Source organism: Mobula birostris, chromosome 24 (genome assembly GCF_030028105.1).
Source record: "Mobula birostris isolate sMobBir1 chromosome 24, sMobBir1.hap1, whole genome shotgun sequence".
NCBI lineage: Eukaryota > Metazoa > Chordata > Chondrichthyes > Myliobatiformes > Myliobatidae > Mobula > Mobula birostris.
In genome coordinates this window covers 28,013,484-28,040,628 of record NC_092393.1, presented here as the reverse complement: position 1 = coordinate 28,040,628, position 27,145 = coordinate 28,013,484, and the positions used below count along the sequence as shown (strand labels likewise).

At 40.7% G+C, this 27,145-nt stretch overlaps 2 protein-coding genes across 11 annotated transcripts in view; one reads left to right on the top strand and one right to left on the bottom strand.

The window, feature by feature from the left end:
* The window catches only part of arhgap44a (Rho GTPase activating protein 44a), a 310,890-nt gene extending 307,990 nt beyond the window's left edge, over nt 1-2,900 (bottom strand). For 2 of the 4 annotated variants that reach the window (XM_072242166.1, XM_072242168.1), the window contains exon 1: nt 2,572-2,900. In XM_072242166.1, coding sequence (XP_072098267.1) covers nt 2,572-2,627 — 56 coding nt within the window. In that variant the 5' untranslated portion in view covers nt 2,628-2,900. The remainder of the gene's footprint in view (nt 1-2,571) is intronic. The other 2 variants (XM_072242169.1, XM_072242172.1) reach the window with 2 other exon arrangements.
* Nucleotides 1-27,145, top strand: part of fbxw10 (F-box and WD repeat domain containing 10) — a 377,757-nt gene that overhangs the window by 252,814 nt on the left and 97,798 nt on the right. The gene's annotated exons all lie outside the window — the stretch shown is intronic.

Genomic DNA, 27,145 nt, shown 5'->3' with positions numbered 1-27,145 from the left:
ATGAACTTCCCTTTCCCCATCCAAAACCGGAGACAAGGAGAGACTGCAGAACTTCTAGGGGAAGAACATCATGTTAGTCTGGATCTCGGAGTGCCCAGCCTCAAAATGCCCAACAGTTCCCAATAGAGCTTATGGGGATAGGACCACCCCCCCCCCCCCCCACACACACACACACACACACACACACACACACACACACACACACACACACGTAAGCAGAGAACATACAGATGATCCTGCATCCCCAGGCAAGCAATGACAGGACACCAACTAAGAATGGATCTGCTTTGTTATCAGCTTTGGAAATGCAGTCCCTCCTGGGGAAGCAGAAGAGGCCACACTCTTGCATTGCAGACAACAATTCAGTGCAGTGAGTTCCCCTGGAGGCCTAGCAGTGTTCAGCCACAATTTGTTGCTCCTGGGACATTTGGCTGCCCAAGGTGCACTTGCAGTCACACAAACTAATGTAAATCTCCCGGTCTGACAGACTTTGAGTGGCACTGGTTCTTTCTCTATACCCCATCCCTGCTAGTTTGCAGAACCAACAGTATGCCCACCTAAAAGGAATCCATGAATGTATATGTGAGGAAAACATGCAATCTCCCCACTTCAGTCGTTGAATGTATATCTTTCTGAGCAGGAAGATTAAACACAATCCCTGTCACATAGTTGCTCCAGCACAAAACCAAGCCCCTTAGCCAGGTTGTTTGAGCTTGTCATTATAGGTTCCGACTTACATTACATCTTACCACTCTGCCCCTCATTCCTAGGTTTGCTAGACTCACAGCAAACCTCCTCTTAAATGCGTCAATGTTAATGTGTAAATCTGAAGATCACAGGGGCACAAACGCTGTAGTCCGTTTTTACTTGAATTTTTGTTTAGTGTAACATTATTTATTCAGCAGATGTTCGTCGATGACTACTCAAAATAGGAATTACATGGTCCTGGATATTTTTTGATTTTTTAAAAATTCGTAAGGTGTGAATTTGCATTCAAATTTCAAACACTCCTCAGGGACAGTGCTGTGACGCTGAGCGATCACCGAGTGCTTCATTCTCTCACCCGTTGCCATGACAAATGAGCACGAAGCAACGAAGGCAATATATCGCCAAAATATATTTTATCTTCACTGTTCAAAGGTTAGAATTCTTCAGCTCGCCCTGACAGGGGGACCAATTCATTATCCTAGGACATAATACACACGTCTGTCTGCCTTTATTTAGCATAGTTATTAAAGCGCGTGCTGGTTTGAAGCAAGATTTAAGAAAATCCGGAGAAAGCGTGCACTTGGAGGCCCAGTTAGACTGTAATTATCAGCTCAACTTCTAACATTACGTTAGTAAAGTATTTCAGCAATGTCAGTCATTTATTACATCGGTGCGCGTATGTTCTCATTTGGATAACTGTCTTGCCTTCCCTGTTCACAACAGCATGTCAAATAGTAAAAATGTGTATTTGAACCACGCCGCACTTCTCCCCTAAGGAAGCCGGCTAACGTTTTCATTACCGACACTAAAAATGGGGCACAACCCGTGAATCGATCGGATTTGTATTCTGCCCCAAATGTTCGCACCTCTGCGCGCTACCGAGTTGGCCGCGGCCAAAGCCGCCTCCAGTGTCCCAGGCGGGCTTGAATCAGGAGCGCGGTCAGGTCGCGCTTCTGCCTCGCAGTTATTGAAGAACACGGGGGAGGGGGGGCAAATATTTTACTTTCCTGATGATGGAGAGCGAAACATAAAGCAAGTGACGCGTGCAACAGAGAAACTGCCGCAAATGCCTTGTTTGTGCTTGTTTTTAGTGCGGGTACCTGCTAACCCGTAAACATGGTGTAATGCCACCTTGTGGAATGCACTGTGTGCGGAAACAGGTCGAGATTGCCGTCTTTTTCTCCCCAAGATATGTGAAGTGTTTTTCATTAATCACAGTAAACCTCCCTCCTCCGACAGAGTCCCGAAATACGGTATCTCACCTTACAGCTAGCAATGCGTAAGGTGTGTCAGTATTTGTACATCAGTAACCGCCCCCTCTTGAGATATGGGTCGTGCCTTAATACCGCAAACCCGTAACTCGACACGGTCAATTCCCTTTTGCAATCCCTGACACATTTAATGCCCTCGAATGCTCAAGTCTCCATTCATTTCAGTCTGAAGGAGCGTTCAGATGGGACAAACGCAAGATTGTCTTTGCGGATGGCGGGGTGGGGGGGAGGTGGTAGAGTTCTCCTTTTCCCAACGTGTAGCAGAACGTTCTCACTAAATGAGGAATGGGTTAAGATCCTGGTCTCCCTGAGCCTGCCTGACACTTTCGTTTTCATCGCAGCCTCAGCGCCCAGTGTCGGCTCCTGCTGAAAGTGACGGAACGGGCGCAGTAGCAACAGCGGGGAAACAGGAGGTTGGTGGTGGGAGTGCGGGGGAAGGGGGGTGGTGGTGGTGGAGAGCAGTCTGCATTCCTCAGCAAAACTCTGCAGTCCCTCACCTCGCATGTTCCCACGACGCTGAATGCAAACATTAAATGCATTTATCATCAATAAAATAACAGATATGGATAATACATCGCAAGTCTGTACCAACCTGCCCACCGTCTGGTTGGCGAGCTGTCGCATCCGATTGAACTGCTTCTTCATCATTTACTGGGGAACGAGCCGGTGGAATGGAAGACGCACAAACATTTCATTGATTAAAAACCCATGCAAGCTGATCGCGGGGACAGTAATCCTTCGCCGTATTTCTTGCCGGTCACTTTACGTGGAGCCTGACATTTTCGTCTCTCTTTCTCTCCTTCGTTATTGATCCTCCGACCCGGTAACAGCAGCAACAGCGGCGACAGCTGCGTCCTCCCCCGGCTTCCCTATGAGCGCTTGGACCATATTCTGCCCTGGCAGTGCAGCTTCCTACTGCGCATGCGGCTGGACACGGCGTGTATTGTGGGAGCTGTAGTACCAATCGCCAATCGACTGGAGTATGATGTGAGTAGAACTACAACTCCCAATGAACCATGGCGCACCATATACTATATATAAGCCGTGCAAGAGCCGGGGAGTTCCGGGGACCTGCCGTGTACGATGAATTAATAATAAACAAGACAGTAATAATTATAAGCTCAATAGAACTTTGATGCTATTCTGTTCATAATGTAACATAGAGCTGTGCCAGAGAATAGGCAATATATACACAAGATGCTAGGAATACTCAATAAGTTGAGCAGCATCTGTGGGGCAAGAGCAAAAGTGAATGATTTGAGTTAACGCTTTTGCAAGAGCCTCGAGAGCTGTCTAACCTGCATTTCAATGTTCTCTGTCTTTAACGTTTACAGTATCTGCAGTATTCACATGTGTGATTGTTACTAGGGAAGGTGGTTACCACTGCAATGATTGAATAAGATGGACCTTTATTTAGTTCCAGCAAAGAGTCTTCAATTGGAAAGCTTAACTATTTCTTTTCCCATAGATGCAGCTTAACTTTCTGATTATTTCCAGCATCCTCCGTACAGTATTTGTTTTATTTTGGTGTTTGCTCAGTGGGTTTTTGGAGAACGAGAGATGATGACAATAAAGCAGACAGAATAGTTGAGGGGGATGAAGGGAGTGGGTGCTCATGCTAGAAAGGCTAAAGCTTGGTCAGATCCTCAGGGAAAGGAGCTTACTGGGTGGCACAGTGTTGCAGCTGATAGAGCTGTTGCTTCCCATCTCCAGTGACCCAAGTTCAACTCTGATCTCCAGGGATGTCTGTCTAGAGCTTGCATATTCTTCCTGAAGTCACATGGGGTCCTCTGGATGCTCTGGTTTTCCCCCAGAATAAAATGCATTAAGGTAAGACTAGTGTAAAGATGAGTACTTGATGGTCAGCATGTATCTGGTGGGCCGAACAATCTGGCCTTATCCCTCCATGACTCCATTTAGTAGTATGATGTATGAAATTTGTTTAACCAGAAAGCAGTTAGACTTTCAGAAACCCCTGCTTCTGTATATTGAGGATGGATAATTGAGTGTAATCAGACTGATTGCTGGACAATAAGGGAGTCGAGGGCTATGGAGAATTGATGGGAAGATATATATGAAGCAGGTAATGAGCTGTGACCTGACTGAATATTACAGCACGTTTGAAAAGCAGTATAGTTACTCCAACTTCTATTCCATGTTTTCTTATGTTGGATACTGAGAGATATCAAAACCAAATATATAGAAGCAAAGATCAATATATCATTTTGATTACCTTTAATCAGAATGGAATGAATGTGTAGATTTTAACCAAGTGTTGAAATAAAGAACATATAGAGGAGGAGGATTGTGAAGGAAAGGGCACAACAGAAGGTTTTCATAACACAAGCAAAAGGCTACTTTGTACATTTTAATATTTCATTTTCAACTTTAAGGATATGTTTGTATTTTGTATGAAAATAGAAAGTGCAGTCAATACTCAACAGGTCAGGCAGCATCACCAGAGAAAGAAACAAAGTTAACATTTTAGATCAATGACCATTTAGTCAGAATTAGACAATGTTTGCAACAAAACAAGGCTTTGGACAAGTTCAAGGACCAGAAAAGGGTTGAAAGTGAACAGGGAGAATAGAATAAAAGGGGAATTCTGTGGCAGAGTAGAAGGTCATACAGATTAAATGACACAAGAGACATGGAGCAAAACACAACGAGTTTTCATGAGATAAGAAAAGAAATGTAAGTTGCTATTGCGTTATAACTTTATTTAGAAATGAAAACTGAATGTACTGTTCAGCTTCAGACACAACATACTGGAGGAACTCAGCAGGTCAGGCAGCATTGATGGAAAAGAGTAAACAGTCAAAGTTTTGAGCCAAGAACCTTCTCTAGGACTGAGAAGGAAGAGGGAACATCAAGAATAATAAAGGTGGGGGGAGGGGAAAAGGCTACCTGGAAGGTGGTAGGTGAGGCCAGGTGGGTGGGAAAGGTCAAGGGCTGGAAAAAAAAACTGATAGGAGAGCAGAGCGGACAATAGGAGAAAGGGAAGGAGAAGGGGGACCCGGGGAAGTAATAGGCATGCGAGAAGAAGTAAATGTTCAAAGTGGGGAATAGAGGGAGTGGGGGGGGGATGTAAGTTTGTTCACTGGAAGGAGAAATCAATGTTCATGCCATCAGGTTGGATGGCATCTAGGCAGAATATAAGGTGTTGCTCCTCCACCCTGAAGGTGGCCTCTTCTTGGCACAATTTATGATGGGTCTTAGCAATGTGACCCGGCTGGTGACATACTGGCATCAGCGTCAGACTTCGGGACGAAAGGTCCTGAGTTCGAATCCAGCCAGCTCCCCTGCATGCTTTCCATCCGTGCTGGGTCTGTTTGGAAACTCACCCGGCAGAAGACAATGGCAAACCACAGCTGTAACTTGCCTCCTACACGGTTCCCCACTACGTCAGAGAGGTGTGGAGGAAAATTGTCCACTAACCGGAGAAACTCCGGATGCGATGTACCTTTCCTTTCCTTAGCAATGTAGGGGAGCTAGCCTCTTTCCCCTCCCCTGACCTTTTTAGTCCGGGATTGTCCCCCTTCCATCTCAGTCCTGTAAAAGGATCTCAAATATCAAATGTACCTGAAATGTCAACTGTTTACTCTTTTCCATAGATGCTGCCTGACCTACTGAGTTCCTCCAGCATTTTTATTCTGTTGCTTTGGATTACAGCATCTGCAGACTTCCTTGTGTTTGTACTGTTCAGCTTAGATAGGTTGGTGAATGGAGTTGAAATATGGCAGGTGAAGCTGGATGTAGGAAAACTACTGGAAAAAAAAGCATTTTGGAGGTAAATTTGGATTGACAAAGGACCTGGGAGGCATATTTCCATACCTTAGTAAATAGCAAAACCAAATGATAATGCAGACAAGAAAACAATGGCTACTTCAAGACAGCACAAAGAAATAAAAACATGCTAAAGCTTGTCAAACTCCCAGTAAGTTCTCACCTAGAATATCTTGTATAATTATGAATGTCACAATTTTACTAAGTTCATCGAGTTCATGGAGAAGGCATGGAAGGGGTTTACTAGGATGATCCTAGGGATGAGGCATTCCATTTATGCAGAAAATGGGATTTTCTCCTTGGACCCAAGAAGATTAAAGGAGCAGTCATTTATCTGTTTGGTTTTCATTCAGATTTTGTTAGAATTGTTTTTTTCTGGCAAGTGGGCTTAGTAAGAGTGATAAGAGGTTGAACATAGTTGGTAAACTAAGAAGAGAGGAGTGGAAAATTAATTGAGTTTTAATAGCTGGTTATTAAAATTGGAACAAAATTTGGTAGAAACATTCCATTGAAAGATTAAAAAGTTAATTGAACAAGTGAGGGAAGAAGATCAATTGCATTGTCAGGGAGAAGAATGCTGGAGTGTGGACTAGTCATGCAGTTTGTATGGAGTCTCACAACACAGACGACTGGGAAAATCATTTGTTGGTAAGACTCCATTTATCTTCAAAAAAACGATAATTGCATGTCCAAAAATAAATGAATTTTGTCACAAATCTAAAACCAATTTTATGATTAATTAGTTAGTGAAATGATTATATTGTTAAAATGGTTACTTTGGATGAAATTTAATTTATAAAGATAGTGTTTGCTCCTGCCAGCAGTAGATTTAAGCCCAAAGAATGACAGAATTTGGTATGTCACAAAAATGTTGGCTCCAATTAAGGTAAACTAATCTTTTTCTTCATTTCTGGATAAACTTTATATTATGAACAGAATAATTAATCATCATGGAATGCTCAATGCATGACTTCCTCATATCAATAATAATATTGAGTCATTAAACATAGATAGAAATTTTTAATATATGTGTCCATTTATAGTATGTCCATGCTTATAAATCTAAATAGAGAATTGTTAACTCCACCTACAAGGTTATGGGCGATTAAGGAATAAGAAATTTTAGCAGAGTTGATACTACACAATAAAACAAAGGTAGAAAACATTCAGACATACTATAAACAAAATTTTAAGTAATTTTAATTTCCATTGACTGGCAATGGCTATTTCCTTGTATTTCAAATAACTATTCCCTTATACTTCAGATGTTTCTTTAATCTGCAAGCTTCAATATTTAGCATCTTATAAAGCTTAAACCACAATCATCTATGGATCGCTATTGCGCAATTATGACTTACCTGTAACCTTTCACTGTTACAACGGTTCCCAACTTGGGGTCCATGGACTCCTTGCTTAATGATATTGCTCCATGGCATAAAAAGTTTAGGAACCCCTCCAAGTTTCGGGCTGAGACCCTTCATCAGGAAAAGGATCTTGGCCTGAAAAGTCGACTGTTTACTCTTTTCCATAGATGCTGCCTGGCCTGCTGAGTTCCTTCAGCTTTTACTGTGTGTTGCTTGGATTTCCAGCATCTGTAGATTTTCTCTTATTTGCAATGATACACTCATTTCAACTGGATAAACATGCCATGGGGGAGGCATTGTAACTCTGTCAGAGGAATGCACCATGCCTTCCTGAGCAAGTTCATTTGCTTTGGTCCATACCTACATGCATTTTTCACCTGTGGCTCCAAGGAGCCTTTAGCGTGCAAAGTGAACACACTCTGGAAAACCATTTTGATGAGCAGGCTGAACAAGTTCAAGGTAGCTGAAGAACTTCTTTCCTTTAGTAAGTTGGCAAATCTGTATTTGTGTTTTGGCAGACTGGGCTGAGGTCACTGCAATGGTACATTTACATGTAACATGAAATAAATTTATGCTATTTCCCTACATCCTTCACACTAATTTGCCATACCCTGGTAACAATCATTAGAAGGAAATGAAATCAATGATGATCACTGTTTTCCTGCACTTACGACTGGTTTCATACTGCTCCTGAGTGACCACTGCACATAATTACAAAGTTAATGTTCAAAATAACAAGCTGCTGACTTGCTGTTTTTGAATATTAAATTTGTAATTATGTACAGTTCCAGAATTTCCTTTTTAAGTCATTTTAAGAGGATAGTGAAAATAATTTTGAACACTCGCCTCCTTCCAGATTTCTGAAAAACAATATATCCAAGACAAGTATATGCTGAAGGAAAAGAGTTCAGTAAAATTCCTGAAAGTTAAGCAACAACATGGTTTTGTTCCAACTAAAAATAAATATGCATAAAACATCAGAGGATGGGCTTCACCAATTGGCATAAACTTAACTATCCTTCTATAATTCAAATTGAAATTAGCTTCAGAATGCATCAAGTTCTTGCTGGTGAAATAACAGTATTGATTGTTAGTGCTACAAATTCATAAATCTATAACTGCAAGAGAGGGAGGATAGACAGTGAAATGGAAATATACAAAAATACCATTGGCAATGAGCTGCTCCAGGCATACATACAGATACAACTTATTATTGTCTGCTCTGCCAGCAGCATGTACCCAATGCCATGAAATTACTGAACCTGAGTCATAGATACAAAGGAAAGCCACAGCAGTTACTTAGGGCTGGTTATTAATACCGTATAATCAACCTCTCTGGCACTGAGCATTAAACTGTGTTTGATCGGATGTTTAAATAGTCAGATCTGAAGCTTAATTATTTACCTTACTTTTACTTTCTCCTCCTGTACTTTTATATAAGTATTGTAACTTATATATTATAAGTTATATCTTATTCTAACATAGTGTATTTTATGTATTGCACTGTATTGCTGACACAAAACAAATTTCATCACATACGTCAGTGATAATAAACATGGTTCTGAGTTCCCCATCTTTATTTATTTATTGATTGAGATAACAATGGCCCTTCCAGTCCTTCGAAACACGTAGCCCAGCAGACCCCAGTTTAACCCTAGCCTAATCACAGGACAAATAACAATGACCAATTAACCTACTAACCAGTATATCTTTGGACTGGGGAGGAAACTGGAGCACCTAGAGAAAACCCACATGGTATAAAGAGCATACAAACTCCTTACAGGTCACCTGCACTGTAAAGCATCGTGCTAACCACTACGCCACCATAACATCCTGTTATTTCATCACTCTTACCAATCCCTTTTGAAATTAATTCCTTACCTTTTAATTAGGAATAAATATGGTATATGTTTTTGAGTGTACAGTGCTGGAACTGCACAGTAGCTGCCAGGCTTTAGTTGACTGTAGTTCCTGTGGCACAAAACAGTGAGTGTTATCCGCAGTTCACGTTTCAGATTCAGATTAGAAGGGGGCACATGGAATGTCAAAGGACTCTTCAGCATAAAATGGGGAAGAGTTCAGTGCATTCTGCTGGTCAACCACCCAATTGTCCTCCTGTCACCAATCCAATGCTCTAGATCTGCCATTATCTCTGGCATATCCAGACTGTAATTTCACATCTCACCTCACCCTGACTGAATCAAGGATCAGTTTTATTTGCCACTTACATTTCCGTGTATTAGGAATTTGTTATGGTGTGTTGGTCAAGGTGCGACATGCAACATAAACATTCAGTAATTATAAACAATAACGAATTATATAAAAAATAAAATTAGGGGTTAAAGTACGGATATGGAATAAATGAACGTAAATACATAAATACCAGCAGCTGAAGCTTCTCACACTACAAATTAATAATTTTCTTAGCTCTATAACTTTGGTCTTTTTCACTACAAGTCACCCCATTGAACACTGAAGCTTTGGTCACCTTCAGATTCAATGCTTTGATGCTTTCCTGGACAGTCTCCCATTCAATGGCTTCCATGAAATCCAACTCTTTATAAACTTACTGTTATGTGTGAAAGATCTCCTTTGTTTGTCTTTTCCATGAGAAGCAGGACAAATTCTAACCAGCCAAGTAATGCACCACCAGATCATGCTCAGTTTTTATCAAAGTGTTGGAAAAAGTTTTCAAATATTTTTGGTTTGGATTTTGCAAGGAACATTCTGCTCCAGGTCTTGGCTTAAATATGAACAGTGGCATTTAATTTTAGAGGTGAAAGTATTTGCTCTTGATTTCAAGTTATCATCTTAGTGTGGACGTATGTTCCATAGTAAAACTGGTATCCTGAAACCTGCTTTTACTAATTAAATTATACCCTAGACCAGGCTAGATAGTTGTAGATGTTGGAGTTCATTCATCTCCTCTTAGGACAGCAATTTGGAATTCATGAGAGCAGCATTCTAGGCTCCAATATTACCAGTAATCTCATCAATGGCCATTTCTCTATCATCAACTTATTTGTCGAGATGCTCACTGATCATTTTGAAGTTATTAATTCCATTTTGGATCCTCTCAGATAATGAAGCAGCCCTTTATTGGGCAATATTCAATGTTGGCTGATCGTAAAATTCACATTCCTCGTCTGCAAGGGCATGGATATCTCCAGTAGGAGAGAGGATAACCATCAAACTGTTACATTTAATGCCATTTTCATTAGTAAATTCTTTATGTTAAAAGGATTATCATTGACCAGGCAATTAGCATGTCTGAGGACATTTTTAGTACATCAAAGTTCAGAGATGAGTGACTCATATCTTGACATACAGAATCTTTTCACAATCTGTAAAGTACAAGTTAGGATTGTAGTAGAATAACTCCCCACTTGACTGGACGAATGGAATTCCAATAATAATCAAAAGAATCATTCCTTCCAATACTGACACTTCTGATTGCTGAGGCTACCATCTACAAGATACACATAGAAACTCACCAGGGGATCAGAGATGGAGAGAGTCAGCTACTTTAAGTTTCTTGGTGTTATCATTTCAGAGGATCTGTTCTGAGTCCAGCATGCAACTGCCATTGCAAGGAAGGAAAAACAACGCCTCTACTTTCTTAGAAGTGTGAGTAGGTTTGGTATATCATCTGACACTTTGACAAACTTCTATAGATGCGTGATGGAGAGTATCCTGACTGGTTGTACCATGGCCTGGTAAGGAAACACCAATGCCCTTGAATGGGAAAAATACAAAAAGTAGTGAATATAGCCAAGTCTATCACAGGTAAAGCCCTCCCCACTGTTATGTTTGTTCTGAATGAAGACAAACTAGTGTGGTTTTAACACTGGAACATTTTATTTACAGAATGGCTTCAGCTCAACCCTGAGTGCATACAATTAGTCATACCGGGATGCATCAGCTGAGACTGGGATCATAAAACTTCAGCACGGGCTCTTGTTAGTACTTTTTTTCAGCATCCTCTTACTCAAGAGACCAAATCCAGTGATTTCTTTGCTCATGGAGTGATCTAAGTGGTGCTGACACAGTAGACAGTTGATGGATGAGCTTAGTCAGGTAAGTCACCATTCCCAAGAGATGTCTCTTTGTTTTGGGGCCTCTCCACGCTTTCAATGGCTGACGTCTTTCTTGGATCAGACTTCACTCCCTCTTCTGATGTGGCATCTCCTGTGAAAGTCAGGGTCTTAATACTAAACTCATATTTCCCTTTATTTACTTTCAAATTGATATTCCATGTCTCATCAAGCACCAGTCTCAGTTGTGCACCAGGTTCATCCTTGCTGGACCCCCAGGTGATAATGTCAACTTCATCATGGTCTCGACACCAGGTATGTTCTCAAAGATCATGTGGATGGTCTTATGGTAGACTTCTGGACAGGATCCTACACGGTAGCTGAAGAAGGCGATATATTCCCTGTAGTGCGTTAAAAGTACACAATCTTGAACTTGACTCATCAAGCTTCATCTGCTAAAACCCAGACAATGCGTTGAGTTTGCTAAAGCACTTGACACCTGCACACCGGAAATTGTTCTCTTCCCATGTTGGTTATTTAAAATGCTCCCTCAATTGCTTTATTGAAATCTCTTGGGTCTAAACATATCTGCAATGCTCCATTTTTCTTTTACACAATGACCAGCAAGCTCACATAATCTGTTGGTTCTTCAATGTTCTGTATGACATTTATCTGTTCCACAGGTGCTATTTCTTGTTTGAGTTTGTCTCTAAGTACAAATGGAACTTTCTTGCATGCATGGGCAACGGGAACCACTGTGTCATCTACTTGAATTTTGTGTACACCAGGTAAGCATCTGAGCCCCTCAAAGACATCTGTGTACTCTTCCGTGAGTGTTTGTTGGTCATCTTTGGTCTGTGAAGCCACTACGGCAACTCTTTTCACCAGGTTGAGCTTTTTGCATGCACACAGACAACATTGGCTGTATTCTCTTTTCTACAATCTGTAGCTGTGCCTTTAGATGCTGCCCCTTCTGCTTGAATGTCATTATACAGCCCCTTTCACTAGAACGTTCTCTCTAGTATAGCCTGTTACTTTTAATTTCATTGGGTAAATCTAGCTCTTTACTTTGGGAGTCTTGTAATCATAAGTGGACAACAGATTCACCTGGACTCCAGTGTCAAGCTTGAATGGAATTAAATTCTCATTCATAGTCATTGAAATAGTCATTTACCAGCACCAGCAGTTTGTAGAGAAGCCACAAAGACTTCCTCCATTTCCTCAGCAACCGTGAGCACCTTTCTCTTGGTAGCCCCAGCTCTGCAGCACTTTACAAAATGATTGTGCTTCCTGCAATTATAGCAGTATTTTCCAGATGCAGGGCACATCTTTGGAATGTGACTACCTTCCCATTTGCTGCATCTGCTATTTGAGCCTGCCTCTTTGCTTTGACATTGCTTTGGGAAACACCTTGTGTTCTGCCCCTCTGCTTTCACAGCATGCACTGTTAAGTCTGCCCTGTACAGCTTCTCAGCTTATGCTCGCATGTTGTCTGCTGCCCTACACGTATTCACAGCCTTATCCTGCATCAAATCCTTTCCACAGAAAAGGCTTTCTCTAATCTGAATTTCTGCAAACTATTCTATCTCTAACTAGTGAGTTTCTCAAACCTCCAAGCTCACAGGACCTCCTCAGTGTGTGCCACACAGCTAAGTTTTGGACAAAGCTAACAACTTGTCTCTGGTTGCAGGAAAAGAACGTATCTCTGAAATATGATATTTTTACTTGGGACAAAATACTGTTCAAACTTTGTCATCAGAGCGTTCAATGGAAAGGCTGTCTCATGAATTTGAAAGCTGGTATAGATGTCCAAAACATCCTTGCCAATTACATGTAGAAAGACAGACACTGTCAATTTTTCATCAGCTTCTCCTGCTCCACTAGTCACTAAATATATATTGAATCGCTGTTTGAAGTTTTTCCAGTTATCATTTAGATTGCTGGTAAACTGTATAGGTGTGGGAGGACATAGCTTATTCATGATGGGAATTTTCAGCCAAATCACCAGAATTTCTTTTGGTGAATTCAGGACAACGTGCTCTCTTGCCTCGCTGGCCAGTATTTCTCTCCAGCACTAGCATCCTTTCCTTAGTCGTGCATGGTTCTAATTTGTTCTCTGTGTCTCATGCTGACTTCTGAAACCATGTCACGTTGTTCTTAATAAAGACAAACTTAGCATGGGTTTCACACTAGAACATTTTATTTGCAGAACAGCCTCAGCTCAACCCTGCGCACGTGCAACCAGCTCACTAACGTCACTTCTGGTTCCGGGGTGAACCACCCACATTGCCCTTATGGAACTGAAGTTCTCTATTATGTACACACATCCAACATGGAGCGCATTTACAAATAGTGCTGTCACAGGAAAGTGGCATTCATAATTAAGGACCCGTGCTATGCTCTCTTCTCATTGTTGCTAGCAGGAAGGAGGTACAGGAGCTTCAAGACCCACACCACCTGGTTCAGGAACAGTTATTACCCCTCAACCAACAGGCTCTTGAACCAAAGGGGATAACTTTAATCACCACAATACTGAACTGATTCCACAACCTATAGACTCACTTTTAAGGACTCTACAAATCATTTTCTCAATATTATCACTTATTTATTATTAGTATTATTATTATTTGTATTTGCATAGTTTGTTGTCATTTGCATATCAGTTGTTTGTCCGTCTCTATCATCTGTGGTTTTTCATTGATTCTATTGTGTTTCTTTCTATTTACTCTGAATTTCCACAAAGAAATGAATCTCAGGGTAATATATGGTGACATGTATGTGCTTTGATAATAAATTTACTTTGAACCTTGAACTTTGATTGCCTATGAGCAGAGTGCTAAGAATCAATCATGTTGTCAAGTGAACTTTATTGTCGTTTAATGACATACATGTACTATATAACATATATAGAAATAAGACAATGTTTCTTTGATCCAGGGTGTAAAGCACATAACACACGATAACTTATGAAGACAAAGATAAAATTTACAGATGTATTACACATAAATAACAAACTACAGTGCATGATATTAAATATTATTAGATTAACGGGTGACACTTCAAATACAATGTGGCCGGGAGTTCAGGAGCCCGATGACCTGAGGGAAGAAACTGTTTCTCATCCTGACTGTTCTTGTTTTTATACACCGTAGTCTGCTGCCTGATGATAGCAAGTCAAAGAGGATGCTGGTTGGATGGGTGGGATCCTTGATAATACTAAGGGCCCTGCGTATGTAGTGCTCCTGATAAATGTCCCCAGTGGATGGATGGATTGTGGGTTTAGAGTCATACAGTATATAGGTCAGACCAGCTGAGGACAGCAGTTACCCTTCCCTGGTGGATAGTGATGAATTAGATATGTTTTACAATATTTTGTGGCCACTTTTACTGATACTGGTTCTGTTTAGCAAATTTCCTAACTCATTTAGTTGCACTTAAATTTCCTAGGGATTTAAACACATCTCTGAATCAATGGTTAAGAACACGAGTTTCAAATGCAATACCTTAACCACTGCACTAGCTTTCCAGTCAACATTCATATTTATCTGATGTTAGATGCACGTCATATTATGCTGATTGTTGATGGCAAAATACTGTCATATATATGAATTACCAATACGCTGAAATTGAGTCTTAGGAGACTTCTTAAACTATGGAAGATCTTTGCTGGAGAGCTGTAGGCCTGTTTACATTAATTTTGAAATAAAGCAACAGTGACTAAGATGTAATCTAAACTCAGTGCAGGCCCGAAAGGGGTTTAAATTGCATGAAAAATGCTGTCAAACCAACCAAGTGACTATATGATGAGTCCAATAATTTACAAAACCCTAAAACCAAGAATAATTTTAATTTACACAAGTCTCACAAAATGAATGAAATACAGTGCACTAACTTATGAGCTGCTAAACACAGTTTTAAAAGAAATCATCATTTTACAGAAGGAATATACAGTAGGTCAACCCTCTGCTTGTGATAAGCAGACACCTTTAGAATAAAATTATCAATTATTGGCTGTAGATTCTTCAAATAGATAAACTGTATTTTGTTTGTTAACTCTAAAACACAGAACTAATTCAAAGAACACACAGAGCCAGAAATAACTTCCGTATATTCTTCATTTTACTTTAGCAAGATGCGCACATATGACGTGGTAGAGCAATGATGAATGCCATTGACATACTTCATACATATATAAACAACAAAGAAAATTCCACCAAACATATTCACAAGATTACGGAAATATTAAACACTACAGACTACATATTTTGACAGACCATTTTTAACTGTCAACTTGCTGACAACTTAAAGCAGTCAGGCCATTCTCATCTGATCTATTTCGTTAACAAGGTGTTTTACCCCACAGAACTTGCACTCACTGGATTTTTTTTGCACCATTCTCTGTAAACTCCAGAGACTATCGTGCATGGCACCAAGAATCATTCCACAGTCAAAGTCACTTAGTTCGTATTTCTTCCCCAGTCTGATTTTGGTTTGAACAACAATTGAATCTTGACCTGTCTGCATGCTCTTATGCGTTGTGTTGCTGCCACATGATTGGCTGATTAGATAATTGCATTAATAAGCAGGTGTCAAGGTGTCCCTGATAAAGTGACCACTGAATGTATGTCTTCACGGATGATAAATGACATCTGTACATTGGTTAAATGAGCCTTATCCTAGTGGTCTTTGGAATGGTTAGAATTTGAAGAATTCAGTTAAAGCTTAAGTAGGAATTTCAGTCCCCATTAGCTTTTTGAAACATATTTATATAACTGATAGGCTTAATATTAAAGAAAACATTCCATTTCCACCTTTAAGAACTTTAATTTCTAAATAAGTTTGTCAATAATATGAAACAGTAAATTTATGAAGCCTTATTGATCCTATGAATATAATATCCTTCTATACTGTACATCCCTTTATCAGCATTAAGAACCACCATGTTAGACGCTGCACAACAAAGTTAATATTCTGTCCAATTGTACATACTGAAATTCCCTGTGCCTGCTATTCATTCCTTGTTTTTACTTTCTTAGAATCGGAGAATTAAATAGAATAGAAACAGCCCCAATCTTGCTTAATGAGTTCCACCAACAGTTTCCCAGCTATATTTTAATATTTAACTCCACATAGAGTTCAGCCATGGAAGACAGGATTTTTGAATTAATCAGTAGACATTTCTATGCCCCTTTCACCATAGGAGATAAACCTTTTCTTTAGAATACATATCTGTATACTGATTTATTACCAAGTATCTTTTTAGCTCTTTTTGATGGCATTAATCAATCTTAATATTTTTTTCATATGTAGGTGAAGAATTAATCTGAGACAAATATTACAGATACTTTAAATCTTCATTGCCAATTTATGAAAATACAAAGTTGGCCACTTGTAATCTTTTGTCTCTAAGTTCTCTGAAATAGTTCAGACTAATTTAGTGATTTTAAATTGCACCATTACTGGGACTCACTACACTTGGGAGCACTACTTTTCTTATTCAGCAACAGTTTGTAGGCTTACAAACAGTAAACTCAAGTATTATACAAGGGAAAGGTTGATAAGAATTAATTGCAATGCACTCATTTAACCTCTGCACTCTACATCAGCAAGACTAAAGAAGTGATTGTGCACTCCAGGAGAGGATAGACAGTAGAACACACCAATCCTCATGTGGGGTCGGCAGCGAAAAGGATGAGCAGCTTCAAATTCATGGGAGTCAACATCTCAGAGGATCTGTCCCAGGGCCAATATATTGATGTAATCATAATGAAGGCACACAAGCGACTATACTTCATTAGGAGTTTGAGGAGATTTGGTACCGCACCAAAAACTCTAGCAAATTACTATAGAAATGCCATGCAGAGCATTCCAACTTTGTTGCATCACCGTCAGAAGATCAGATCAGAAAAGGTTTCAGCCAGCTCCATCATGGGCGCAACCCGCCTAACCTTGAGGACATCCTCAAAATTAGAGCCTCAGGAAGGTGTCTTCCAACATCAAGAACCCTCACCATCTTGGACATGTTCTCTTCTCATTATTATGATCAGGGGGAAACTAAAGAGGCCTGGAGACTACACTCAATGTTTTAGGAACAGGCTTCTTGCTTACTCCCATCAGATTTCTGAATAGTCCATGAACCCGTGACTATTACCTCATTTTTTCTCTTTTGCTCTGCTTACTTATATTTTATTGCATGTATAGTAATTTGTCTGCACTGCATTGCTGCCACAAAAGAACACACTTCATGACTAATGGCAGGGGCAATAAATCTGATTCGGATGCTGGCATACTTCCAATTGCAATACTGTTGGATATAGCTTCCCTAATTCACACATTAACAGCAAAGAGGATAATCCCCATTTATGGAGTACTCAGGTTTTTCAATTTCAAATGCTGACTATTTCAATTTCAAATGCAAGAATGCCTCTACTCTATTGCTTTTATATTAAGTATAATCATCAGTCTTTTCGTGCTTGGCTAGAACCTTTCAATGCAACAAAAGCTATAACAAGTTTATGAAATTTGAGGAATGCTGAGTTTGAGTACCTTCATCAACATACATTCTTTATTTGTGAAGTAGAGGGGAAAATAGAATCTTTCTGCCATCTTCACTTCCCCTTTCACAACCTTGGTGGAATACGAACCTGAGCAACATTTGGCCTTGTTGTAGCTAGAATCATTTTGATGATTTATAGCAAGAAGGTCATTGCAGTTATGAGCTAACATGCTTGTTGTTACTCACAAGCAGAAAGCTAGCATCCCCCTTTCTCTTATGTCAACACATGTAATAACCTATTTTAAATACCTCCACTAATATAACAACAACATGGTGACCATTCACTATTAGCCAAATAGGTAATTTTAAGATTTTGTATTAATTGTGTTTAATGTTTTGCTGTTACTTTTTCTAAAAGGTTATTTTAATATTAACTATAACAAGAAACTCAGTTTGGGCTAATCTAGTTAATTTGCATGATTAATCATTTTTATTCTAACTTATATAGTTAATGTGTCAAAAGATGATTAACTTAATCAGATACTTCAGTCTAGAACATACTTTGAGCTTGTAACTTCCAGGAAGGGTTGTTCAAAATTTCAGCTGCATTATATCTGTTACACAGCTTTGCCCTGAGTGATAACTACAAAAGATTTTCAAAAGTGCCGAAGTTTTCTAATGTTATTGAAGAAATCACACCCAGCCCCACCCCCACCCCCAATAAATGGAGGGGCTATGTGATGATGACTTCCTATTTTTAACATCAGGGAACTCAGCCAGACTTCTTTATGGGGAGTCCATGCTGACCAACAGTGAAGATGTCATCAAGATGGCCAGGCTGACAATCAAATTGAAGAATTCCCTGATCTTCAATCGCTTTTGCAACAAGAACAATATGTAAAGAGTCAGAGTTGAAAGCAAGTTACTGATTTCATATAAGTTCCACTTGGGAAGACTGTAGCAGTACATCTTGTCGAGGAGTGGAATACCAATGACAGAATATTCTGGATTTCTGCTTTTAATTGTGCACAGGCAAGACCAGAATTTGTGGTCAGCGTGCAAAGTAATGATCCTGACTACTGACAGCCTCAATGTCACTACAAATAGAAAGCCCAATCAATTATATCTATTGTACATTTATTTTCACTTTCTGCTCACGCTTGGTTAAAAAATAGCATTCTAAAAAAAATTTCTAACGGGTCTTTAAATACATAAATTTAGCTATCGGACACTTTGATTCCTGGATGAATCGATAACACAACAGATGGAATGTGGACATGGATCCACATCAGTTTAGGTACTGACAGCAAACAGGCAGAATTATAGGACTGTTAATCATTGACCAACTCACCATTGGAAATTGTCACTGACCGTCCTGTTAGTGAGGCATGGATTTTTCTTACAGCTTCAGGTAATCCTGTAAATTAAGCCTCTTAATATTAAATTTGAGAGTGTCGGGGGGCAGAAGTGAGTGTAGTTGCTTTTACTAAGGAGAAGGTACTTAGGAAGCTGAAGGATCTGCAGGTAGATAAGTCACCTGGACCAGATGGACTACACCCCAGGGGTCTGAAAGAGGTAGTATGTGGAGGCGTTAGTAATGATCTTACAAAAATCACTAGATTCTGAAATGATTCTGGATGACTGGAAAATTACCCTCTGGTCCTAGGCTGCTGCACAAAAGGAAACATCCTCTCCATATCCACTCTATCTAAGCCTTTCAATGTTTGATAGGTTTCAATGACACTCATACTTATAAACTCCACTGAGTACATCACACACTCCTCATACAAAGCTAACTTGCAGCTTTGGTCAGTGATAAGGAAAGCAAGTGAAATGTTAGCATTTATTTCAAGTGGTCAGAAATATAAAAGCAAGGATGTAATGCTGAGGCTTTATAAGCCATTGGTCAGACCGCACTTGGAGTATTGTGAGCAGTTTTGTATGCCTTATCTACGAAAGATACTGACATTGGAGAGGGTCCGGAGGGGGTTCTCGAGATTAATTCTGGGAATGAAAGAGTTATTGTATGAAGAGTGTCTGATTTACTCAATGGAGTTTATAATTATGAGTATCATTGAAACTTATTAAATATTGAAAGGCTTGGATAGAGTGGATGTGGAGAGGATGTTTCCTTTTGTGCAGGAGTCTAGGACCAAAAAGCACAGCCACAGAATAGAGAGAAGTTCATTTAGAACTGAGATTTGGAGGAATTTCTTTAGCTAAAGGGTATTGAATCTGTGGAATTAATTGCCATAGATTGCTGCAGAGGCTCAGTCAATGGGTATATTTAAAGTGGATGTTGATAAGTTCTTGATTAATCAGGGCATCAAAAGTTGTGGGGAGAATGCAGCAGAATGGTTTGGGCAGGTAGAATAAATCAGCCGTGACAGAATGGCGGAGCAGACTCTATGGGTTGAATGGCCCAATTCTGCTCCTATGTTCCAACACATTAAATACATTTTTTGGAATAACTTTTAATCTTAGCTGAAAAAAACTGGTTTCATGTGGCACCACTGTAACAGATAGGACCTTCAAGGATCAAAAAGTGTGTAATTTTTTTTTATGACTGAACAACCTTACAACCTCCTGGGAATTTTATACTGGGTACATACTCACTCAATCATGATAATCAACCCCGTTAAGGTAAACCGAACAGAGCAAACTCATCTGCATTTATGAGTTACACAGTATTGATGGTTACAAACTTGGCTAATGCTAAACTTTCAGCAACACATTTAACTCAGAAGTACAACTTGCAGTAGATCAGCAAGGAGGTAAAAGCAAACACAGAGAAATCAAGCACATCTGTCAATGCCTAATAATTACTTAGAGCTCTTTGTTAGATTATACAGAATATAAAACGGTACAACACAGAGATAGGCCCTCGAGTAAATGTTGATTTATAAAGCAATATGGACACTTATACATGTAGGAACAGAAAACAATTCAAAAAGCAAATCATAAACACAAGAGATTCTGCAGATGCTGGAGAACTAGAGCAACACACACAAAATGCTGGAGGAACTCAGCAGGTCAGGCAGCATCTAGGAACTGTACAAACATTGACATTTCGGACAGGTCTCAACTCTAGTAAATCAAATTGAAAGTTGGCTTTTAATGCACAAAGGTTTTAAGTCTAAATCACTTTGTGTAATCGTGCAGAACTTTGGTGAGATCACACTTGAAATACTACACGCAGTTTTGACTTCTGCAGATAAGGAAGAAAATGCTTGCCTTCTAGAAGATGCAGTGTAGATTCACAAGACTAACTCATTGGTTAAGAGGCTAGGCCTCTGGAAAGTGAGGAGAATGTTAAAACCATACGAGTATTCTGAGTGGCACTTTCTGAGAGTCCAGAATAAGAGGACATAAACTCGAGGGAGAAAAATAACAGTGAATTGCTGATATATGCACAGACCTCAGCCACCCAAAGGGATATAGGTTGTTGTTCGTGAGTCTATGTCCAAACTAGACCAGATAAATCCGTAACTGAAGCTCTTCCTCTTCGTTTTGACCCTCCGTCCACATAGAAATGACATTTTCTTCCCCCAAAAACAGATATTTTCTAAAGCGCCCTCCAGACGGTGTAAATTTGAAAACGCCAATTGTGCAGGGTAGTGTGGATGGGGTAAACAGATATTTTTAAAAACACTGTCATGACATGCCTGAACAGATGGTGGCAGCGCGGCATTTCATTGTTTTCTTGAATGCAACCCCCCACACAACCCAACAATTTCAGAACAGACGGCAACGAGTCTGAAGCCAGAAGAGCTGGAAATGTACTTACCAAATACTTTGACCCATAGCAAACTGAATAAATAAGTATACTCACTTTGCCCTGTTTTCTGTCCTTGCTTGTATAACGGTGGTTTACCTATTTATGCAAGTACTTCTCTGACAATAGATGCGTAACAACCTAATGTAACATTGTATGGAAATACAAGATAACTCTGATGAAGACATGTTTTATACATTTAACGAGGTGCTTCATTTGTCATGGTCCCTTCTGGCAATCCCCCACTTTACTATTTACTTCAGGAATTGGGCTTCAATCCCCTCATTTATTTTCCTATCATTCCCAGGTTCCACTAACTACACACACCTGCTTTCCATCAGAAACTGCAGGATAAAGACCCTGTGATCACAACAAGGAACTGCCAGTTTGTTGGTTGACTCTGGTGTGAGTAACCTCATTTCATGGTTCTTAGGACTGTTAGTTCTAAGTCTAGCATCACTCCTGGATCCTTCCAAACCCAAGACTATGGGTAAAGACTCTTGTGGAAACAGATTCCACACTCGCTATGGCGATAACGCCTCTCGACTCTGCCCCTGTGCCCATGTTCTGCACTTGGGTTCGTCCACCGACACGCTCGTGTAACATTATTAATGTATTGCTTGTGCAAACATTCAATAGATGCAATTGTCACTTTTGCCTAGTAACTCGTTTTATTGCACATGTTAAATACAGCAACATAATACACAAAGACATGGCAAAAGTAAAGGCGAACAAATGAGGTAACAGCAAATTTCACTTTTGCCCAGTAACAAGCCTTATTGCATTTAGTTGTAACTGTCGTCCCTTTCATCGGTGAAGAGACTGTGGCTGTAGGAAATGTTTCTGGACAAATGCGCACCAGGTCTTTCGTTTGGTAATTTTCTTTTAAGTTTTTCTTGTCTAACTGGACAAGTGCACACCAATTATACCGTTTCCTCTTCGCTTGTTTTCTGTGTGTCCTGCGCATTCCCAGTAGGAGGAGATTCACCCAAATATCCGTTCTAATGTGGACGGAGGTATTTTGGAAAACGCCTGGTGTGGACGCCTATTGTTTTTACGCAAAACTGGCGTTTTCAAAATTATCTGGTCTAGTGTGGATGTAGCCTGAGAAACATTAAACAGGGTTTGCCCCAAAAGTGGGCCTGCTGGAAGACTTTTGTGTTCTCTGCATTGGACAGCCTGATTATGAATTGAATTGACTTTATTACTTATATCCTTCAGATACACAAGGAGTAAAAATCTTTACATTACATCTCTGTCTAAACGTGCAATGATATTGTTGAATGTTGTATGTAATGGTGAACTCAGATCTAGATGAAATCAATCCAAGGTAATATGATAGCCTCATCAAGTTCCTCATAGGAACTTCATGTGATAAATGCACCTATCACGGACAAGCCTTTTAAACCCAGCCAGGATGGTCATTACCTAGAGGACTCACACTTCTGAGGGAAGAGTTTTTGTTCCAAGGATTATTCTGGTACCTCCTCCAAATGCATAGGATGAATGTAATGTATAAGGGTAGTTGTGAGGCCATGAATGTGGAGGATAACCCTGGAAAAACAGAAATATATCTTAATACTGATCCTCAGGCGTGAACTTATCTGGAGAGTCAGCTGAAGTATGTTTTTAATAATTCATTGACCAACTTTAGGTTCCAAGGTTCAGGCACATCTGACAATGTAACTACACGTTATAACTAATCACTGTTGGGAACCCTGACCCTCCTCAATTTTGGTTTAATCACTTCATGATGTAGCTTGAGAGCAGGGGCTCCCAACCTATTTTAATACCATGGACCAAAACCATTAAGCACCTGTGTGTTACATTCCTCCCTAGCTAAACCTTGAGGTAAGGTTTTATTCAGGGGGATTGCAACCAATGGAGTTTTCTGCTCCAGCTGGCTGGAGATGCTCAGTCATTGTACCTTAAAGACTTAATCAGATAGAATTTTGGACGCTACAGAGAACAAAGCATAAGGACATTTGATTGGGGGGGGGGGGGAGAGTATTCTTGAGGTGCCAAATTGTCTACTCCTACTTCTATTTCTTATCTTGTATTTTTAAAATACTTCAGTTTCTTAATTCCACACACATAATGATGACTTATTTCCCTGCCTTTAACCTTCCTTCTCTTCTTGGACTCCCTGGTTTGGTTCTCTGCCTGCTCTGGATCTATTCATCACAAATTGCTGACAAGATGTCAACCATCTCAACTTCAGCACTATTCTTTTCTCCTTGAACCTTAATCCCTCTGAACGCAATCTCTTCCACTCTCTCCACACCAATCCCAATGATACCATCAAACCAGCAGACAAAGGGGGTGCTGTTATAATGTGGCGCACCGACCTCTACCTTGCTGAGGCCAGGCAGCGGCTCTCAGACACCTCCTCATAACTACCCTTGAAGAAGACCCCTCTCCAGACCATCAGATTATTGTCTCCGACACCTTCACTAACCTTATTAACTCTGGAGAACTCCCATCCACTGTCACCAAGCTCATAGTTTCCTGACCCCACACTGCTCGCTTCTACCTCCTACCCAGGATCCATAAACCTGACTGTCTGGGTAGGCCTATTGTCTCTACCTGCTCCTGTTCCACTGAACTTGTGTCCTCACACTGTGATTCCATTCTATCCCCCTTGGTTCAGTCCTTTCCCACCTACATCCGTGACATTTCTGATGCTCTCAGTTTCCTCATTAACTTTCAATTCCCTGGCCATGACCGCCTCATTTTCACCATGGATGTTCAGTTCCTATATACTTCTATCCCCATCAAGGAGGCCTCAGAGCTCTCCTGTTCTTTCTTAACAATAGGACAAACCAGTTCCCTTCCTCCACCACCCTTCTCCGCCTGGCAGAACTGGTTCTCATCCTCAACAATTTTTCCTTCAGGCCCTCCCACTTTCTTCAGACTGGAGGGATAGCCATGGGTACCACATTGGCCCCAGCTATGCCTGCCTCTTTGTTGGCTAAATCAAACAGTCCATGTTTGAACCTTTCCTTGTAATATTCCCCAACTCTTCCTCTGCTACATTGACAACTGCATTGGTGCTGCTTCATGCATCCATGCTGAGCTTGTCAATTTTAATCAACTTTGCCTCTAGCTTTCACCCTTGCCTTAAATTCACTTGGTCCATTTCTGACACCTTCTTCCCCTTTCCTGATCTCTCTGTCTCCATCTCTGGAGACAAACTGTCAACTGACATCTTTTATAAGCCTACCAATTCCCATGGTTATCTTGCCTATACTTCTTGCTCTATCTCCTGTAAAAATGCTATTCCTTTTTCACAGTTCCTTTGCCTCCACTACATCTGTTCTCAGAATGCAGCCTTCCTTTCCAGAACATCAGAGATGTCCTCCTTCTTCAGACAATGGGGTTTCCATTCCTCCACTATTGATGCTGCCCTCTCCCGCATCTCCTCCATTTCCTGAACATCCGTGCTCACCCCATTTTCCCACCGCCTTAAAGATGATAGAGTTCCTCTTGACATATCTACCACCCTATGAACTTCTGCACCCAATGCATCATCTTCAGCAACTTCCACCAGCTCCAAAGGGACCCTTCCACTGAACGTATCTTTACCTCTCCCCCCGTCCCACTGCCAGCTTTCCACAGGTTTCGCTCCCTCCGCAATTCCCTTGTCCGTTCATCCCTCCTCACGAATCTCTCCCTAGGCCCCTTCCGTTGTAAGTGACCTAAGTACTACACTTACCCATTCACACCCTCCCTCATCCCCAAACCGTCCTTCCAGGGGAGGCAACCCTTGACCTGCGAATCTGCTGGGGTCGTCTATCGCGTCCGGTGCTCCTGATGCGGCATCCTCTACATTGGTGAGACCCGTCGCAAATTGGGGGACTGTAAATTGGCAGAGATGCTTCATTGAATACCTCCTCTCCATCCACCTAAAAGCAGAACTTCCCGGTGGCCAAATGTTTTAATTCCCATTCCCATTCCTATTCCAACATGTCAGTCCATGGCCTTCTCTTGTGCCAAGATGAGGCCACCCTCAGGGTGGAGGAGCAACACTTATATTCTGTCTGGGTAGTCTCCAACTAATGGCATGAATACAGATGTCTCCTTCTGGTAAAAATAGATTTTTTGTCTCTTTCCCTCTCCTCTTCTTGTGTTCCCCACTCTGGCCTTTTCCCTCTTTCACCTGCCTATTACTTTCCCCTGGTCCCCTCCTCCTTCCCTTTCTCCTATGGTCCACTTGCCCCTCATATCATATTCCTTATTCTCCAGCCTTTTACCTTTCCCACCCACCTGGCTTCACCTATCCCTTTCCATCTAGCCTCCTACCCTTCACCCCACCTTTTTATTCTGGCGTCTTCCGCCTTCAATTTCAGTCCTGAAGAAGGGTCTCGACCCAAGATGTCAACTGTTTATTCATTTCCATAGATGCTGCCTGGCCTGCTGAGTTCCTCCAGCATTTTGTGTCTGTCACTTCAGTTTCTTACTTATGCTACATCAGTTCATAATCAGAGCATTCCTTACAAACAAACATCAGAACCATAGCTGACCTCAGTGGAGAGATAATCAGCACTGGATCAAAGCTAAGGGTGTCCCAACAAGTAATTCAGATAAAATTGCCCGCATTATCTTTGTTAACTGAAAAAAATATTAAACAGGTGGTTTCGAAGTTTTCAAATTATCTGTTAAATACTTCCCAAAATACTTCGGGGAGGCAGAGCGTAATTAAGATGGCACTAAACGGCAACTCCTTTCCTTGAACCTTTGGAAACAGCTCTATTTCCATCTTTAGTTAATTTATTTTTGCCTTTCAGGGCTCTTTTGAAGACCCTGACCTGGAGTTACATGCTGACTTTGGTTCTTTGTGGGAATGAGACCCATTCTCGGGGTTTCAGGACTGGCCGTTGTTCGGCACGCCAAAGCTTCGGCCTGAGAGTCTGGCTCGAATTTGGAAGCCTAAGATCTCAGGGCAGTTGGGCCCTCAGACTAAGATGGGCAGATCGAGGGTTGGTGTCACAGCAGGAGACCCGTGTGTCGGTGGGGGAGTCAGGATATCTGCTGTGGGCCCGAAGACCTGGGACCTTTGTGATCTTCAGGCACAGAGCTCGAAAAAAGTGACATAATGGACTTTTAACATAGTAAGCCAGCGACTTGTTTGTTATGTCTCACCGCTCGCTGGGAAAATGGAGACATCTCTTTCTCCCATATTAGGGAGAGAGAGAATCTGCACTATGTCAAACGCCGGGTGAAATGAAAGTCTTTGGGGTAACTGCAAGTCTGTGTCTATGCTATTGCTTTGCTAATGCTTGAGTGCTGGGTGGCTGTGCCAATGCTTGTTTTTTGCCGGTGGGGTGAGGGGGTGATTGTTGCTCATTGCTGCTTATGCGTGGGAGGGAGGGGACTTTAGGGTTCTTACGTTTATCTGTCATTCATTCTTTGGGGCATTTCTCTGTTTTCGTGGATGTTTGCAAAGAAAAAGCATTTCGGGATGTATATTGTATGCATTTCTCTGACATTAAATTGAACCTTTGAGCCTTTGAAATGCATAATGCAGGACAATTTAAATTCATGAACACTAACTCTTGAGTATAGGGATAACTGTAAATATTATTGATTTTTAATCAAATTTCTGCTTGCAATCAGCAAACTGAAATTATTAATGGCCTTTGGAAATATCTTCGGCAAAGGCTGCTTTCAAAATGTAAGCATGATATATAGACATGCTCACTATATATTAA